This window comes from Pseudopipra pipra, chromosome 4, assembly GCF_036250125.1.
Source record: "Pseudopipra pipra isolate bDixPip1 chromosome 4, bDixPip1.hap1, whole genome shotgun sequence".
NCBI lineage: Eukaryota > Metazoa > Chordata > Aves > Passeriformes > Pipridae > Pseudopipra > Pseudopipra pipra.
Genome location: NC_087552.1, coordinates 51,193,562 through 51,213,886, shown reverse-complemented (window position 1 = coordinate 51,213,886; position 20,325 = coordinate 51,193,562). Strand labels below are relative to the sequence as shown.

Below are 20,325 nucleotides of genomic sequence, written 5' to 3'. Positions count from 1 at the left end.
AGCTGTTACACAGAAGAGGTAATTCTTAAACACATACTTTAGGAGTGAGATTCTCAAATTTTCTATTTCTAAAGCTCCAGTAATACACAAAAGTTTTCAAAGAATACTTCAATATATTGAAAAAACTTGAAGATTCACACAATCTGTAATGTATTTGTTGTTGTTGACTACCAGAATTTCTTTTAAAAGAGGCTCTGGATGTCTTCTTTCAGTGACCTTCTCTCTGTTCTGTCATTTACTTTGTTTCATTTCACTGCCTGTCTTTTTTTTTTTTTTTTTGTCATATTTTTCATGTTTTTTATTTCTACATTTAGTTTTTACTACTTGTCCTTTGTCAGTATCCTGACAGTTTTTCGTTTATTGTCTGTTTTTTGCTAGTTCTGTCTTTTTAGCCCTCTTTTTAGGCCCCTGCATCCCTTGGTTTTATTGCTCATTTGCTTGCTCTATTAAGCTTTCTCTTTCTCATCAGCAATTTCTTTCTCTGTTCTGTGGTCTCTCTTGATGATGAGCTCATAAATTTAGCCTCATGTATGATATCCCTCATGCTGTTTGTAGAAGACTTGCTCAGTTAATTATTATATTTAGTTGCAACAACGTCAGATGGACACCAGTGCAGTGGCAGAGGGATAAGTTTCCCCCAGTTGTACACCAAAACCAAGATGGATGGGGCTTTGAACAACATGGTCTAGTGGAAGGTGTCCCTATGAATGGCAGGGAGGTTGGACCTAGATGATCCTTAAGGTCCCTTACAACCCAAGCCATTCTATGCTTTGCAAAAGGCCTGATCCACCTGGTAAAGAAATCTGGGAATAGACCGAGTAAGGAGCAAAATAAGAAAGATGTTTTGTTTTTCTCATGTTCAGTCATGAACAGGATTGAACCAGTGCAACAATTACTTTTTCTCTCTGGACTGAATAAAAAAGGGGCAGCTGTCCCTGAGTCACTGGGAGTGGTGACTCTGCTGTGAAGTGATGCATGTCATACTACTGCTATTGCTGCCCTACTAGACACTCCCAATGCAAGCTCTTCAGTTTGATGCACTAAAGCAGATACTGCCCCTGACCCCTGGGGAGATGGTAGTGCTGTGCTGTTAAACTAAGAGCTGTAAATTATGTAAAGGACTGCTACTAAAGCAACTTTATTTCGCTCTGAAAATCCCTTCCTTGGCAATCCTTCCACACAGACACTTTCTCTGAAGCATACTCTCGGCCCATGTGCACAGGGCTTCCTGAACCTGACACAGTATTTGCCACCTCAGGCCAACTGGTATCCATAAGCCTTATGTTTCAATGAGAATTTCCACGTACAAGATATGCAAGAAAGTGGTCAATATAAGTTGCTCCAAATCTTTTGCTATGTTCATCTGCTCAACTTTCACTTTATTAAAGTTAAAAGCTTTATTAAAGTTTTGTCATGCTTATTAACTAGAGAATTGCCTTTTGTTTTTATGTGCATTTGTGAATTAAATGATTAATTTCAAGTTTGCTAAGCTAAACTGTAAAGTTCGTTGTCTAAAGTGTCTTTCTATTAATTTGTTTATATTCCTTCTCATTCATTATCTTTTTGTCACAGTTCCAACCTAGGAAGGAAAAGCACAGTGTTTACTGGTTTACTTCAAAAGCGTATTCTAGTAATTAAATATTACAGAATGTAGCCATTTAATTGGATAGCAGAATAAGAATTAGCATAGATTCTTCTTAAGAGAAACACTGCTTTTAATTATAAGTTCTAGGTGGGTGACAAGAAGGATCTTTCTGCTATGATAAAGTCCTGCCAAGGACAAGTTATGTGTGTTTGTATTCCAGAAAACAAGGTTTTTACTAAAATTTACCTAAATAATTATTTAGTCAGCGCTCTTGATACTTTTTCACAGGGCAAACAAGGGTACTTCTTCACTGCCACATTAGAAAAAATAAAGGAATAAACATAAAGGGACTCTGTGTACACACCTTCCACTTGATATCTTTCCAGATCACTTTACAACTTTCCATTTTTCCGTTTCTTCAGCTGCTTATTTGTATGCTGTAGGGACACCACAGCCCTGATGCTTCACCAGATAATGACTGTCTGTACCGATGCTACCAGCCTCTGGTGTCGGGGAACAAACAGCATTAGAGATTAGAACTACGAAGGAACAAGAGTTTCCATCCTGTTGAATAGTTTTGCACTTCAAAATGTATTACCTCTCCAAAGAGGAAGAAACAACGAACATGTGAAATTTTCTTTTTAAGGAATATTTTAAGAACTCCTTTTGGTTACTTCTGAAAACAATGAACTCCTCTTCCTTTGAGCAACCCAGGTGTGGTTACTAAAATATATGGCAGTGTTTATCTAGAGTACTTGTCTTTTAAGTAGAGGATGAGCTAATTTTCTCACTTGGAATGTGTGAACAACATGCTGGAAAAAAGTCAATGCTACAGTAGCAGTATAACAGATTTTCAATATAAAACACAGGCTGGAGAAAAGTAGCCCACGTTTTATAATGTTTGTTCCTAAAACTGAATTTCTGACGCATTCAAAGAGAAATAAATATTGACCTATCACAACATGCTTCCTTCCCAGAACGGGAGATCAAAGCCGTTGTTACATATGTTTGCAATTACACTTCCAGTGCTCTGTAAGTGATCTGTGACATACAAATGTTTTCCCTGAGACCTCTTTACCGTAGGAAGAACGTAGTGAACACCTTTCTAAGCAGAATCTGCTTTCTTCAAGGAATTTTTTTCTTTGACATTTACACAGTAAGATAAATCATGACTAGTTATGTGGCAAAATCTGCAATGACATCTACCAAATTTTACAATTGTGTCTTTACAGTTATTGCATGATGTAATTAAAAAATTATCCATTCACCCATCAATGTTCATTTTTCCTATAATGCTACAGTGCATTACAGGTATCCCTGCTTTTTATTTTCTAACTTATATTTTTTACTCCTGGAATACTGATGAAATAATTAAATATAGTTTGCTGAATATAATGGATAATTTTGAAAGCTTGGACATGCCTTGCCACTTTTTTAAAAAGCTAGCATTTTAGCTATATATTTGAATATAATATCTTTGATTCTCAGGCTTCTTGAAAATGTATCATTCTCCCTTGGGCAACCTAATCCCTATAGTATTTGCCCTATCTAATTGTTTTCATACTCAAAAGGAAAGATACAGTATAAACTTTCACATATGAAAAAGTGGGGCAAAAAGTCAAATGTAAATTGTAGTGTGAAACTTTTTCCAGCCAAGAGAACTGCCTGCCCTAGCTGCAGTAGGCTCTGGATTGAACACTGAATATGCACAAAATATACTTTTTTTATTGTTGGTTGGATGTTAGAGTAATTTTTTGTGGAATCACATTAAAAATTAGGGATACACCTGTCCCCTCTGAAGTCATAATCTAGTTCAGTGTGGAGACACTTAAAGTATTCTAAGTTAATATTGGCTCATGGCTGTCCTGAAGATTGGCTTAAGCTCCTGTCCTGCTTAAAGCAGGTTGTCAACATCACCTGATCTGCAGGTTTATTCTTTGGATACTACCAGAGTGTCTTTGCGCAAACATGAGTGACTGTATTAACAGAATCAGACATCAGCAAAACAGTGTCAATTTATTCATAGTTGGAAGTCCACCAGGATCTAAATATATTTGTTTCTTGAAAATGTATAACTTGACTTAGCATCTCTAAAACTTTCCATAAAAAGTCAAGTTGCACCTTACTTAGATAAAAAGCTTAAATTGCCTTAAGTTGGTGTTTGCAAGAACTTAATTCTTCCCCTTCCATCTTCACATTTGAAAAAAGCTGAATGTCTGATTGTGTTTGAGAGATACTGGGTTTTTTTCTTAAATACTATCTTAAATAAAATAACTCAATACTTGGAAGCTATTAACACCTTGCTTAATGTAATGGGAAACATTTTTTTTTTCCAGGTATCAACAGTCCTTGAGTTTGGCCGCATAGTAATTTATACAACCAGTCTTCGTGTGGTGAGAACTACTTTTGAAAGATGTGAACTAGTTAGAAAGATCTTTCAAAATCATAGAGTTAAATTTGAAGAAAAAAACATTGCTCTGAACAGCGATTATGGAAAAGAACTAGATGAAAGATGCAGGAAGGTCTGTGAAGTTCCCTCACTCCCTGTTGTGTTTATCGATGGCCATTATCTTGGGGTAAGTAAAGCATGAGCCTGTGTTTTATTCTACAGTCAGGAAAAACAGATGAAAATCTTGATGAATGAGAAGTAGGGTTTTTAGAAAATTGCCTACAATGCTGAAATGACAGGAACAATCAAAGATGCGCTGCACAGATCCACACTGGTAGGTTTGATCTGAAGATACAAAAAATAACTGGTATTATTTTTGTCAGGAAGGGAATAAGAGACAGTAATACAATCTAAGCTATCTTCTATTTCCTAAAAAATAGCTCATCTTTGTAGCTGAAGCCATGATAATCTAGAGAGATGGATTTTTTTTTTTAATTCATGAGAACCTATATGTATGGTTTACTCAGAAAGATGAACACACACAGCATAAATGTGTCATTTAGTAATATCTGTGTTGAATATGAAACTAACAGCTTGGAGTGTCAGATTTTAAATATACATTGAATTTTAGATGATGTAATCTGTATCCGTACATGTAATCAACTGAACACTCTTTTAGGTACAGAATTGGTTAATACTTACTTTTAAAAAAGTCTACCTGTAGAAGAGAGAGATAAACAGCCCAACTCTGCCCTATTGCGAGACATAAACTCCAAATGGAAAACTATAAACCCCATTTGTGCCCTAGGACCCTAGGTCTAGAAGCTTATTGATAATTGAAATCACCTTTTCATTAAGACCAGCCTGTACTTTTGAAATGTATTTCTCAAAAACTGGAAAAATCAAAAGAAAGATTCTGGAAAGCGGCACAAAGGAAACAGCTCGAGAGTTCAGAGAAGGGATTTGTCTCAAGTAGTAAAAAGCTAGCAATTAGCACCAACTGTGAGACTATGATTTGTGAAGGCATAAACTATATTTAAACACAGTGGAGTTATTGTGTTTGCATCACTTAATACTCTCATTTGCACAAAACATTTAAGTAACAAAGTGCAATGTAACCAACATTCAGGCATAATTGATATTGGGCCTGTATGAACATTCAAATATCCTTTCTTGTCTTTTTCCCCATCCCCTTCCTAGCTTTCCTAGTATTCTGCATGAGTTAGGCTTCCCTGAGCACTATAACAAATGCATTTGCTGGCATGGGGCCTGCCAGACCACTAGAGCAGCTGCAAAATTGCCTGTGTGTGAAATATTAGCAGACAGTGATTTTTACTTCATAGTAGCATATGCTTTTATCAAAACTGAGTTGGAGTTTTCCAGCCAGCCAGGAGCAGAAGTGCTTCTTTCAATAGCAGTTTAAAATTCAACAGGCTTCAGACTAAGACTTCCTCACCTAATAATCATGTTAAAAATATAAGTAGTGAGTTATGACCAACTCCAAGAAAATCTCAGTCGATGTGTCATCAATTTTTCAAAAGAATTCAGATAAAATACTCAAATTGATTGAATAAATTATTTGCTTAGTTATAGCAGAAGCCTGGCTACAGTCATTTTGGTATGACGGATGGCCCATTAAGTCACTGCTGGTTTTATTTATTTTTGTTTTGGAAGAGTGTGAGAAACTTGTCTTTTAACAGAGGAGCAACAGTGTAACAAAGCAATAGATCTCATTAGAGCTCTCTATTTACTGTATATGATATTTTGGAGAGGTATAGAAAAGAAAGCAAGCAAATTAGGAAGACAGCTTTCTGTGGGAGAAAAAAAATCTACCTCCTCTAGGTAAAAAAAAAAAAAAAGAAAGAATCAGATTTGGTATTTGTTTTCTTTCTTCTTTTTCTTTCATTTTTTTTTTTCTTCCCTTAAATTGATAAGGCACACTGTAGTTAACTGGAACAGACTGTAGTTCCAGGAGAGGATTAAAATTATTCCATGTAAGAATGACATTATTTGTGAAAAAACAGCTTTTCAGGCAGGGAACAGTCTCTGAAATGCCTGCTCTGCTCACAGAGAGCACGGGACAGCAGCAGCCCTTCCCTCTGCCACTGTGGGTGTGCCTCACACCTACTCCCAGAGGAGGTTTCTGCTCCCCACGGCTGTCCACTAATTATCTGCATACTGGGGGGGCACTGCTGCTTGCTACACCATCATTCTTTAAAGCGCTTTAGTTGAGGTTAACTACTATGACAAAAGCAAGTCCAGTGTGAGCAGAGCTAACTTGGGTAGCCCTCTGTGGCTGCGAACAGAGCTCCGGTGGCAGGCAGGGCTGTGGGAAAGGAGAGCACCAGGGTGAGCCTGGCAAGGGATCTGTGTGCACACACTCTGGTTGGTAAAAGTGGCAAACCTCATTATTGTATGGTAGTTTTTATTTCTCTCTCTTAATATGGCTTCACAAGAGAAGCTGACATTTGTTCCTTTAGGAAGAGAAATAAGAAGGGGGCACTTGGCATATTGAGGAGGTCTGGCAATGAGGTATTTACCCCCCAGTCAATTCACCTTCCCAAGACAGTGACCTCCTGATCAATGACCCCCAAAGGCAGTATGTTGGCTGGAACATGTGCTAGGCTTGTGTTTCATTAAAATCTGATGGAGAACTAATTACAGAATTTGGTCTTATTAGTAACAGTGGACATTTATATAATTCCTTTTATGATAATTAACTTCTGATATGCTAATGAAACACAGAAATCACAAAGCTTGGTGTGTCAGTAAATAAATCATGCAATATTTTCCCTTTTCTTTTTTTTTTTCTGATTTTGAATATTTTGACTATTTATTTCCTGAAAAATTCCTCCCTGAAAGAGATGCAATGTAGCAATACAAAAAAGAATCCATATTGAGCCACACACCTTTCAGTGAGTCATAAGGAGAAAAAAATACCCCTTCCCCTAATTAAAATATAAACCCTTTTGAAAGGTGACAAGATTATTCTTATTGAGATAAAAGTAACAAAATCACCAGAAAACAGCATATGTGCATCTGATAGAGTATATGGTACCCAAGCCGTTCAGGAGCATGGACACAGCTGTTAGAACACCGCAGGCTGTGTGGATAAATATTCACAGTGCTGTGGAATTTATCACTGCCTGCACAGGGGCAGTGAAACAAAACTATGACTTGGAGAGAAGCAATAGAAAAATCATATTTAGCCCCTGTCAAGCAAAATCCTGCATGCTGCAGTATAGCAGGATTTTTAATCTCATTTTTTCAGGATTGAATCACTGTGTTTCTTGACACACACAGTCTAAATATCAGTCTGTCAGGAAATTGCAGTTTCTTTCTGCAGCGCGGTCTTTACTGCCTGATCTAATCCCTCCTTTTCACCTGAGGTTGTCTCCATCTGAAATGGAATTATGCCATCTGCTGGGATACCAACGCAGAATAAAAAATTACTTCCAGAAAACAGAAAGCTACACAGAAAAAAATTATGGAGCATTCATTCACTCTTATAAAGGCACTCAGAATTGTTAAAAGTTTAAGCTATGCAAACCCTAGAAAAGGTGCACATATAAAAGGGCAAATAAAGTCATCCTTAGTAAACATATTAACTCACAGCATAATAGTTTAAAAATACATGGTTCTTTTCCACTTGGAATATATGATTGAATTCCAGCATTCACTTGCCATACAAACCTACTTGATGTTTTTTCAGATATGTGAATTTAATACTTTTTTCCTGAAGAAAATGTTTCCTGTTTGGTTTTCCCAGCTATAATTAATGCACAACAGCATGAAATTTACAGTAAAGTTATTTTATTTGACACATTGGGTATGATCATTTCCAAAGAATGATGAGGCTATTTTTGTAACTAACTTCTAGAAAATATATGTGTAATATATTTTTTTGTTAAACAGGAATTAACAGTTTCTTTGTAGCTGCTTTCCAGTGGCCATATATAATTAGTACCTCTCTATAGCCTCCAAGTTTTGTTAAACACATACTCCTGGTATTCACTTGATGGGGTGGATATGAATAGCCCTGTGACAGTAAAACTATGATGTAATTATTGCATTGAGTCACCTAACATTTTCCCACTTGTTTCCTCCATTTTTCAGTTTAACATTTCAGGAACTGCAGGGTTCAGTTTCTCTGATGACTCTTTGCAGATCAACCTTTCCTGTTCTTTGCATACCAAATTCAACATTTCTGGTGCTGGTACTCTACTGCAATTTTCAGTTTAAGGGCAGATTTCCAGGCACTTATTCATACCCCATGGGTATCTGCTGTCAAGGGGCACCTTGCTGTGAGAGGTGTAGTGTTGCAGACTGAAGTGTGTGTGAATTCCAGGTAGAGATAGGGGTATATAAAGCCCATCTCCTTGGTAAGTCACAGTGAAAAATGTGGCAGGTCCAGTGATGGTGAAGTGTGTGAGGGCATTTTGCTGCCTTAGCAAGAGGCCTTGCTTATATACTTAGCAAAAGTTTGTTTTTAAGGAAATAGGGCGTGCAATTTATCTGCACAGGAAATGTGTCCACAAGAGGGATGTTGCAGTGCCATGCTAATTTTTCTCTGTGTATAAGGAAGGGTGTGGAAGAGAGGCTGCTTCCCCAAACCAGCAGGTATTCTAGTACAGCCAAATGCAGAGCCATATATCTGTGTTTACTCCTTGATGAAGAATTACATCACAAAAATGGTAATGGGTTATATACAAGAGAGGTGAGCAACAGACAGGTGAGGACAGAGCTCGGGCAGTAGAAAACTTAGTGGACCTTGGATTTGTCCTAGTTCTGCAATTAATGGGAACTATATATAGGAATTCAATGTCTGAAACATGATGTTAATTTCTGGATGTTCTCAAGAGATACTTGGGAAAATAATCTTATTAATTAAAAGGGTCTAGAAAACCTGTTGAATATTTTAGCCAAATCTGTGTCATTTCCTTGCCAAAAGAAGGGCAAAGGTCTGACCACAGCCCCTGGACTTCCATGGTAGACAGCTAGCAAAGTTAGTAGATAAGGAATTCACAGGCTGCTGCTTTGAAATTTAACTGATTAACAAAACTGAAAATTCACTTCTCCCTGATGATTCCCTAAACATTATGGTCACTGTGCCTCATGCTCCTTATGTTAATATCAGTAGGGACAGACTATTTAGTGCTTCACATCCCTTTGTGGGTAATTGTGCACTGAGCACAACCTAGGAAGAAAAAGAAAGGCATCGCTTTTTGGTCAGAAAGCAGATATTGGACTTATTTAACAGCTGCTTTAATCACTCTATTAATTACAGGCTGTGTTTTAAGACTCACAGATCCAAAGGGAAGGTTAACCTCTGCAGACTGTCCTTTATTTATATTTCACTTGAGGTAGCTGTTACTCAGAAAAGACACGCTGAAACACTTAAAAACTTTGATAGACATTTGGATGTTTGGTTTTTAAATTAAAAACTATAGCTTTGAAAGGAACACAGCTGAATGTCATTGGCCTTATAAATCGTTTAAAATATAAATCCATAATGACAAACCTGTCAGACTTTTAATTACACTGCTGTAAAAGCCAGTCAGCATTATCATACAACATCACTGTAGCATGGAGCAGATGTCACAGGAATGCTTTTGCCAATTGTTGCTGCAGAGAAGAGATTCTTTCCTAAACAAGGGCAAATTGGGGCTTGTCTCATTTAAGGAATTTGCCATGCTGCAGTTCAATCAATGAAGTTGCAAATCTTTATTGTTCTGCATCAGATGGGCAGCACAAGCTTTGTCTTAAGCTGATGCAGTGTATTCAGGCCCAGAACTAATACTCCATGGGCTGCCTTGGCAAATCCTCACTTTGTTGTGCCAATCACTTCCATTGCCTGTTCTGTATGAAAGCAGAGAAAGATAAGAGGACAAGTGTGAAAGGGGCTGACAGACTGCTAAAAGCTGCTCTCTCTAGGACTCAGAGAGCCTAATGCATATGTTGGAGCTTGTACACTCTATGCCCATGATCTATGATAGATTTCAATGGAAGAGTCAGCACAAGGAAGGCTAGCTGATCAGCCTCCTATCTTCTGTGATTAATTATCTTGTGGGATAGTTTTTAAAAAAAAACCCTCTTTTAAAGTGTAACACTCTGTGTAGTGTTCACTCAAAAAAATGGCACTCAACATCCTCTAAAATATTAATATTTTCCTTTTAACAAAAATATTGATATTTTCATTTTTTACCAAAATATTAATATTATCCTTTTTAACTAAAATGAAAATCATCAAACACAGAGTCAAAAGTGCTTCTGTTTTGTACAAAGCCAGAGCAAAAAGCCTTTCTACAGGGAAAATAACCTTAGTAGGGTGTCATACAAAATCCTTTGTAATATTTGGTGGTCCTTATTTGACTTTTGGGCTACACACTTGTAGCCTTTGTAGACCCCAGCAAGGCCCTGTGAATGGTTGGACACTTAAAGGTATATGAGAAACACATACGTGTTCCCTGTGCTCACCAATAGCTTTTCCTGGTCCTCTCAGAAACAAGGAGAGAGGTGCTCATGGGGAGTTCAAAGTAATGGCATATCTGAGATGTGTGTCAGCATCCCACCACATCCCTCAGCCCTATGCTAGCATCCCACCACACCTTTTGGCTAACACCAGAAGCAACCTCAAAGATGAAATCTAAGAATCTGCAGGGACTAGCTGACTGGGGCAGCACAATGGCATGAACTCACCTCGTGGTCAAGATATGGCCAGTTGCCCTTAGCAGAAAGTAAGGCCTGTGCATCTGTGCCTCAGTTTCCTCATCTTTTGTTGGTTTCTTGTGATCTACTGATTAAAAGTATCTGCAAGTTTGTTTGTTTTGTTTGGCAATATGCAGTATGCAATGAATTTGGTTTCGCAAGTGAAGTATAGATGTTCAAATGTGGCCCTCTAATTAGAAGAAAAGGGAACAAAAACTTTTATATCATCCCTGACACTTTAATTTTGTCTGCAGTGATTTCTTAGCATTTACTTTCAGAAGGAAAAACCCCAACACTTCAGTACTGCCTTGGTTCAGGACACAGAACCCCTTGGAGGCCTAATGTAGTTAGACTAAATTATTATTATTATTCATTATTGTGTCTGACTTTAATTTTGTTACAGTATTTTCATTACCCTTTTTGTCCTTGTGTTATACATTAGGCACATTATGTCTTAATTCAATGCTTAACTGCCAGAATATTTGAAATACAATTTCCTCCTCTCATTTTGCTGCGTTCTCTGATGTGCTGTATATTTATATAATTGTAATTTTTTGACATGGTAACTAGACATATTTTTTATTCTGTCAGGAAGCACACTCTGTAAAATAAAGGGAACACAAACAGAATTTCCAAGCTGCGTCACTTTTTACAAAACAGGCAATGTGATATGTCACCTGGTAATGAACTTCAGACATTACTATCAGACCTGCAATTAGATTCTTCTCTCCTTCTAGCTTTCCTAAGGTTGACCTAATTGCACTATACTTAATGCGAGTCAAACTTGTCTTCAGCCTGTTTAAAATTTCAAGACCAAATCTTCTAATCATCTCTGTTTTTTCTAAGATGCTAAAGTGGTTGACATTTTTCTTCTTCTTCCTAATAGGGTGCTGAGAAAATTTTACTAATGAATGAATCTGGGGAACTGCAGGATCTCTTAACCAAAATTGAGGTAATTGTATTTCTGCAAATAAATATAGGGAATATACACTGACAACTTGTAATTGAGTAGATTTTCTTCTTTTACCATTTCCTTTTCTTCTGTTATAAACTTATGATCCCAAATGCTTTTTGGTTTTTCTCTATGAATGAATGATATCATAGTATCATACCCCACTGAGTTTAAGAAAACATGAATGGTGATAACATTAACCCAAAATGTTCATCTCTCTTTTCACTTGATTTTGTCATAGTGGGAATGGCAAACAATTTTCTCTTTCCCTCAACCTTTTAAATCATCTTTGGTATTTAACCTTCACCCTCGCCAGGGGGAGTCAGGTTTCTTGTGTGGATTTTGCACCAGTTCCCTGTGTGCTACAGTGAACGTACTGGGAATCTGTATATCTGTATTCTGGCTAGACCTGTAGCTGGACATGTACAAAACCTGGGCAAATGCTGGAAGTCTCCCATTATACCAATTTGCACAAATTTCAAGTTACAGGTTATCATGCCTTTCTTCAGCTCTTATTTTGCTGTGTCCATTGAAGTTCTCTGGGGCAAGTTTGCCTTTTTACCAGGAACAGCTGATGCACACTCCCTGAGAACACTTGAATTGTGGGTCTGCTCTCACAGCTTTGCTGTAAGCTAGATATCTGCTGGTCATGACTTTTCTGCTGGTCTTGTGCTATTGGCTGCTGAAAGCATTTTCTTTTTTCCTTTGGATATCCTGCAACGAAGAACATTTTGGGGAGATATGTGTGATAATGTCTGGGTTGTATGGATAGCTGACTCCTTAGAAAAGGAATGTATTGCTATTAATTATCTTGTTATTTTGAAATCACACTTAGCCAAATTAAGATAACACATAAACTTCTGAAGTGTGTAACATAAAAGTTAAAAATAGTTATGAGGATATGATATTTGTAAAAGACATTGTGAAAGAGCAAATGAAATCTACGTACTAGTTGATTTAACCCCAAAGTTTTTCTTTCCCTTCATTTAGCGAAATTACAGCATATGATTTGAGTAACTGTATACCATATATCTTTGAGTTCATCACTAAATGAATTTGTCTTTTTGTAAAGCATATTCAAGAAGAAAATGGCCATTGTTCAAGGAATTGAGCTAAAGGAATTATGCTTTGGTTTTTTGTTAGTTCTCTTAACTGTGTGGAAAGGTATCTGTATAATTGTATATTTACAAGCCTAACAAGTAATAATGAATGTAAAGATTAAAAATATTATTCTTTTAAAATTTTGAGATTATTTGCAATAATGTCCAATGAAGTAAACCATCATCATAAATTACGAAAGATGTGAGTACACCTGAGATAAAAAGAACGCTAATTTTTACATTAAATACTTCCAAACATTGTCCCTGGAGAAGCTAATAGTAATAGGAGCTGTTTGCCTGGTGAAGAAGAATGTCAAGTTTATGAACTACAGGACAAAAAACCCCCCTTTTTTTGGCACATTCATTTGAATGCTAAATTGTTTTGAAGAAATATTTTTATTTTTCTTGATGAAAGCGAGGTACTACATTATCTGTAGGTATTTTATCATACTCTGGTAGTAATTTGTCACTAATTTTTAGTGGTATGTAATTCTTCAGATTAACACTATCAGGAATTGTACAGATTTTTGTTCTTTCTTTGTGAGTAAACCTGTAAAGTCTTTACTCAATAGCGCAATATTAAACCGTGGTGGTAAGTACCCAAAGTGGCATACCTGTTATTTCTCTGATATAGAACTTTAAAGCAATCATTAAGCAAACTAGCCACATTTTCAGCAAGTGAAACTCGAAAACATCTTTCAAATGTCTTATTGTCTTCTCCATTGTCTTTAATCCAATACAGAATAAAGTAAATTTACTGTTTTGCTTGGAAACTAGTATAACTGAGGTGCCCAAGACCTTGCTTGCAGCAATTTTCCCTGGGTATAACTCTTGAACATTGGTGATCTTTCCTCTTTACACTTAAAGCTTCAGCATTCTATACCCATAAATTTGAATACACTACTTATTTCCTTGAGCATTACTTGTCAGAAGCTATGAATTGCTTTTTATATCATCAGCTTGAACTGTAATAAGTGTAGTATGTTCAGCAGAAGCATGCACATGCTGAAAGTCATAATATATTAACATACAGTATAGAAAATATAACATCAGCATAAACTGCCCGGAGTTTGGATTCAATCAATTGCAATACTTCCGAGAATTAATCTAGACCTAAACAACATCCAAGTAATGTATGCAAGCTATTCTTTAGCTAGCTATTTTGGAAAGTATAAATGCAGGCTATTAAGGTATAAAGTGACCACTGTACCTGCAGTGAGCCTGTCTAACCACTTCATGTGGATCTCATCAAAGGAAGATGCAGATGTAATGGTCTTTCATGGTGGTTTCCCGTGGGATGGACCGTGGGCATTGCGAAAATGAGAACAAAAATGTGTATTCTCGGCTCATCTAGAGTCCTCATTGTCCTAGAGCTTGTGGTGGTTGATGAGGTAACATTTTTGTCTTTCTCACATTCTTTGAGCAGAGAGTCCAGCATCCTCATGAGTGCCCCTCTTGTGGGGGCTTTGGTTTCCTGCTGTGTTCAGCATGCCATGGGAGCAAGATGTCTGTGTTTCGGAACTGCTTTACGGACTCATTCAAAGCCCTCAAGTGTACTGCATGCAATGAGAATGGGCTACAGCGCTGCAGAAGCTGTGCAGGCTAAAGATGGCATGTCCACGTGTTCAAACTAATTTTATGGTACTGCACCAGTTTGTAATATGATTTTTTTTTAAATTAATCTGTTTATCCAATTCAGTCAATAAAAATCCATTTGTAGTATACTTCTGCTGGTTTGATCATTAGAATTTTGTAAACTTCAGTTGCCAACCATATCATGATCTCTGAAAATATATGTTTCTAGTTTCTTTATAGAGAGACTTGTACTCTGGAAAACTTACCGCATTAATGAATGTTTCCCTTTTTCTATAGGGGATTATCAGCAATAGTATGTATTTCTTAGCAAAATTACTTATACTTCAGATTATGAGTAGTGCTGCTTTTAAACTGAGAATAAAGATTTTATGATGTCAACTAGCCCAAGACCTTCCATACTTAGCACTTCCCTGAAAAGTCACTATGGATGAATTCTGGCCTGAATTGTATGTGTAAACAGAGGAACAGAAACATTTCTTGAAAGCCCCATAAATCAGCTCTCTCTTCTAGTACTGCTTTCTATTTGGTACAAAATTAATGTTGTTAGACAAGGTTACATAAACATTTAACATGGTAGATGTTAATAGCCTTGTTGGAGTATCTTATAGTGATCAAGAAAGAACACCACACAGTTTTATAAATTGCATATAAAGTAATTGAGGATAAGATTTCAGCTTTTTCTTCTTAGTAACTCATGTGGTTTGATGTCCAGCTTGGCTTGAGTGTTTTAGAGCATCTGTTGTCTCCAGGAAGGCCACTGGTCTGTGCCCAGGCAACTCCAGCACTGTATATACCTTCCCCAGCGTAAGCACAAGATAATTAGTTAGCGTTTAGTCTGAATGGACTGTGGGCTCTCCACATTGAATATATTCCAGTTTGGAAGTGCATTACCATTCACACACTTCCACAGAATACTTTTTAACAGGATAACTTTAGCAAATCAGCACCATTTGCTTATGTTGATGTTGCACATCTTCCTTCTGTTGCTGCTATCAGTCTGTACTGGCACAAGTAGTAGAAAGGTTTACCACCTTGTTGAAATTGGTGTTGGCTTGAAAAGTCTTCCATGGTAGTCATTTCATCTTGCCCAGACTGCTTTTGCAAATATTAAGCCATGTCACTTTTTGCTGCTGCTTTGCCTATTCTTTGTAAAGCTGTGTTGACTGGAGTTTGGGTAAGTGCAGTTGGCTTTACAAGGTATTGCTTAATCTAGTTGGGGACCCCATTTCCCTTCTCTCTATCCCATGCAATGTTCCTTAATTTCTCTGTGATGAGAAACTCAGATTTTCTTTCACTGTTTTGGGCACAGCACAGCTGTGGTATAAAGCAGGATAGCCACAGCTGCACAAAGCATAGCTTGCAAAAAAAGCCTTTTTGATAACATTTGTCTTTCTAATGCCTTATTTTCCTCACCTGATTCATCAGACAACCATAGTTCCTCCACCTCCATTCCACTTGCTATGTCTAGAGGTGGTAGCTGGTGCTGAAGAGTTGGACAAGTTGGGCTTACTTATCTCATTTAACATTTGAATCTAAGAAATCTCTGATTTCTTACAGAGGCCACCCAAAATGCTTAGCTGCACCCAAGCTATAAAACTCTGAATTGAAGGCGTGCTTACCTTTTTACTGCATGGGTAAGACAAAAAGAAAGAAAATACATTTCCCTTCTTTTATTTAATAGTCATGTACCTATCGATGGGGAGGCATGAACATAATGCTCACAGGCCATTATGGTCGGCAAATATGTCAATTTATTATTTAAATCAGTTAACTTTTATACAGTTTAGTTTGCTCAGGGTACATGCTCATAACAAGATGTTTGGATAGCTCAGTCTGTGCACGCGTCTCATGTCTCCAGTTCATTGGACCCGATGTTCTGTCCACGCGATCTGAAATCATCCTTGGCATAGAAACCTCTTTCTAATTAATCTGCTTTTAGGGTTTTACTAAATTTTCAGGTGTTTCATTATCTTCAGTTTCTCAAGGTTTTCTTTCTATAAACATATTATGTTCTCAAACCTTATAATTAGACACATAGCTAACAAGTATAAGCATCACATATTTTCACACAGTCTATAAGTATAAACAATACACACTTGACACTTCCATGGCAAGCAAGGCCTACAGAGTGCAGGAAAAATTGTTCAGAGAAATCTCTCTGTCCCAGCGACATGTGCCCTCCATTTCTGGCTCGTATTGCAGCCCAGACTGGTATGATACAGAAAGAAAGGAAGCATAAGGCAGAATACTGATGTTTAGAATGTCATAATTTCTGATGCATGAAAACATACTTTTTATCTGTTTACATGCTATGGATCTAGAGACTGAGAACATTCATAATAGTGAATACTGAACTTAAGATGGCATGAGCAAATTCATCCTTGAGGGAAATTACTAGTGAAGAAAAGGCCAGTGCATTTGTGATACTGTAATTCCACAGTCTTCACCCCTGAAAAGACATTGCTTGATGACATAGTCCATATTACCATTCTCCCACTGAAGCACTGTATGACTAAATTACTATAACTTTTCAAAATATGTTAAATATTTTCAGTTTCACTGAAAATGAAATTTCTTCATTGACCTGGAATAAGGGTTTGAAGCTGGTTTTTCTGCCTTTCAGGCATTCAGAAAATGACTTCTCTTCAAAGTAAGACAAATACTTTAAATCCTGTTTCTTTCTTGATTTATCTCCAAGGGTCATGTAAGGAACTAGAGACTGTCCTAGCCAAGGCACTACCCTTCTAACAGAGGCACTTAATATCTACAAGAAAAGATAAGGCAAAACCTCCTCAGTTTTCTTTTTAGAAAGAGAAATGATGAAAGCAGAAATTAATTTGGCAGAATCTTCTATTTTTTTTTCCAGAGCATTTTTATGGGAGGCTAGAAGATAATAAAACACAGGACACATAAGGCTGACAAATAGAGCATTCTTCATGCACTGCTTATTTTTAAAAAAACCTCTGACAAATTTCCAGTACTAGAAAAAGATCTTTTCTTCCCCATCATTGACTGAATTACTAGCTTTTTCTCTCCAGCTATATTTTTCTTGTAACAGCCTGCATGAAAAACAAAACTTTTTTTTTTTTTTGCCAGAAGATATTTTTACTGCTAGGGTTTTGGGTCTGGCTTCTTGGTTTGCTTCAGCCATCCTAGAAACACTAAGTGTGACAGAATGACATCATTACTAAGGCAGGCCCAGGAGCCAGTTTAGGGGTATGATGCTTCCTAGTATGACAGACGTATCAGGCAGCTAGCAACATAACTTTTAAGTCAGTCTGAAATAAAAGCAGGAATGCAGCTCTGTTCTGATTTACATCAGTAGTGCATCTTTACTTTCAAGGAGTCAGCAGCCATCTCCTATGGTATGACAAATAAGACTCATCCAGATGCATCTTTGTATAAGAAATTTTCCATTTATAAATGCATCAAGCTCTGCTCCTCTTGTTTCTGTCCCTCATTGCTATGCTGCAAGTAAGGATCTAAGTAAATGTTCTCTGCCTGACAGCTCAGAATATTAACATACATGACAATGAGTATCAAAGACCAAGGTGATCCTTAGGCTATCTGCTTTGCAAAATAGTGGTTTTGATTCTGAAAAGGAGAAAGGTTTGGAGTTCTCAGTCCAGTAGCTTGAAGCATGCTTTCCAGGGTCCTAAATATTCCAGTACATTCCTAAATATACTGATACGCTACAGCCATCAAGTGGCTTGGCTTTACCAGGATTCACATCCTAGGACAGGATGTGATGCAAGTTGTTCTTCGATTTTTTTATAAATTTAAATTTTAATTTCATTTTTTTCATGGGCTTTATCTACTGATCACTTTCATGAAAAGAACTGAAAAGTAGAAACTGAAACTCTGCAGGAAACTGGCTTCCACATCAGGGGCATTTGAGGTTTCTCGCACTTGAAACTTAATGGATAAATGGAGGTCTTCCTATGGGAAAGGCTCCTACTGACTGACAAATAAGGAATAATTTCAGGTATAAACAACAAAGACTGTGGATGTTGCTCTGGGGATTATATATATATAATTCTAACTAACTGGCTAGTCAGAATACACATGCTTTGGTGGTTTCCTGAAAATTTTGAAAGGAGAAAACTTTTGAACTAACTCTACCTTAAGAGAAACTTAAAAAGAAGCAAAAAGAGTGTTTAGAGCAAAGGGAGAAATTAAGAAGAGTAAGACAGAAAACACTAGATGTCTATGGATAATTTTTTCTAGTTAATTTTTGGTAAGGGAGCAACTGCCCATTATGAGAAAGACGAAGACCTATAGGAGTACTTTCTAAAATAAGATCAAATGCTGATGTGGGACTAGCAACCAAATTCACACCTGGCCCGAGATCTCTGCTGAAGTCAGGTGCCTGTTCAACCTCTACACAGATTGACTCATGTGAGTTCAGACTCATTTGAGACGAACAAGTACTCTGAGATGATGTGTATGTGAATTTTCAGTGACTGGATCTTTGTTAGGAGCTTCTTTTGAGCTTTCTTTTTCTTTTCTTTTCGAGCTTTTCTTTTTCTTGCCTGAAGTTTGTGTTCAAGGCTGCAAGAGCAGATCTTCCTCTACAAATTTTGACCTAAACCCTTTTTCTCTTCCTGTAGAAGAGTCGGAGAACGGTTGTGGTTGGAAGGAACCTTAAAGATCATCCAGTTCCAACTAGATTTGATGAATTTTAAGAAAGGGATGAATGTCCGTAAAGCATTTGACACTTCTTTCTGCGTAAAAAGCCATGTCATACTGAAGAAACTTATATTAAATTTCAAAAGATGATCATAGGTTCACAAATCTTTATGTACTTTCATTTTACGTAGTCTTGGGTTGGCACCTGAGCATAAGACTAGTCTTTTACTCTGTAGAGAATTTTGCTGTCATGGGAGTAGAGACTAAGCAAATTTCTTGCTCTAAATAGTGAGGACCATGTAAAGCAGGGTGTTCATCCTCCTCACTTTATTTTCTTTGTAATAACACTGGGTTATTTCAGAGTAATATACTTCTCACTTGCACTAAAAGCCTAGGGATTATGAATATTATTTAATATTACACTATTTAGTAAAGATCTTTGGGTTTGCTCTGCTAGGGAGTAGCTTGCTCTTTTAACAAATCAATGGGCATTAATGCTCTGTGGGAAAAATCCAGGCATTTTCAAGAAGAAATAGTGCATCTGGGAGTTGATTTTCATTCAATCTCTGGTTGTTTCCTTGGTGTATTCTTTCTAAAAATACTTAGCCAGATAGAGTGTTTTATGTGTCAACAGCCTACCATAATAAAATATTTTATATTAATTTGGAATGGTTAGAGTTTCTGCAGGCAATAGTACAAAAACAATCTTGTCCTTTTATTTAAATCTAAAATTGCATCAGATATAGAGATTACTGACTTCCTTACTTAGTTCTGAAGCTTTCCAACCTCAAACATGGTCCTCTCAAATCAGTGAGAACCATCCTACTGATTTAAATTCCTGGTCAGTTGGGTCTAGCCTATCTTCCCTTTACAAGTGAAGCGCTGTGAAATATAGAATTATGTAATTAATGCTATATTGTGTAGAGTATAATTTCCCCTTTTAAAGTAAGAATCTGGTGTGTCTTGAAGCCCTCCAAGGTGTTCACCCACTCTGAGCTGTTTCTGCTATACCTGGGAACTCATAATAATGAATGAAAAGAAACAGATAGGTCTTGAAAGAAGTTAATTCAGCTGTAAGTAAATATGTAGTGTAAGAAAACTTACTACTTTTGACTTAGTGTTCTGTGAAAAAAGGAAAAAGAAGTTCTTGAGAGTGTTGGGTTTTTATTAATGAAAATAAGAACTGAGTTTGACTGACATGAATTTCACAATTTTTGTGAGTAAATACACAATGGAAGACGGTTCAGGTACTTTTCCTAGCTATTGCCTTTGTATTATTGCATTAAAATTAATTTTATTCTCTTAGCCTGAGATACATTATTTGACCACAAAAGCATTCAACAGGAAACATTTACGCCCTAAATAA

At 36.9% G+C, this 20,325-nt stretch overlaps 1 protein-coding gene across 1 annotated transcript in view; it reads left to right on the top strand.

Annotated features, from left to right (window-relative positions):
* Window positions 1–14,458, top strand: part of GRXCR1 (glutaredoxin and cysteine rich domain containing 1) — a 37,895-nt gene extending 23,437 nt beyond the window's left edge. Inside the window, exons 2-4 of the mRNA XM_064652931.1 lie at window positions 3,922–4,161; window positions 11,569–11,634; window positions 14,161–14,458. Coding sequence (XP_064509001.1) covers window positions 3,922–4,161; window positions 11,569–11,634; window positions 14,161–14,340 — 486 coding nt within the window. The 3' untranslated portion in view covers window positions 14,341–14,458. The remainder of the gene's footprint in view (window positions 1–3,921; window positions 4,162–11,568; window positions 11,635–14,160) is intronic.
* The last annotated feature ends 5,867 nt before the right edge of the window (window positions 14,459–20,325 follow it).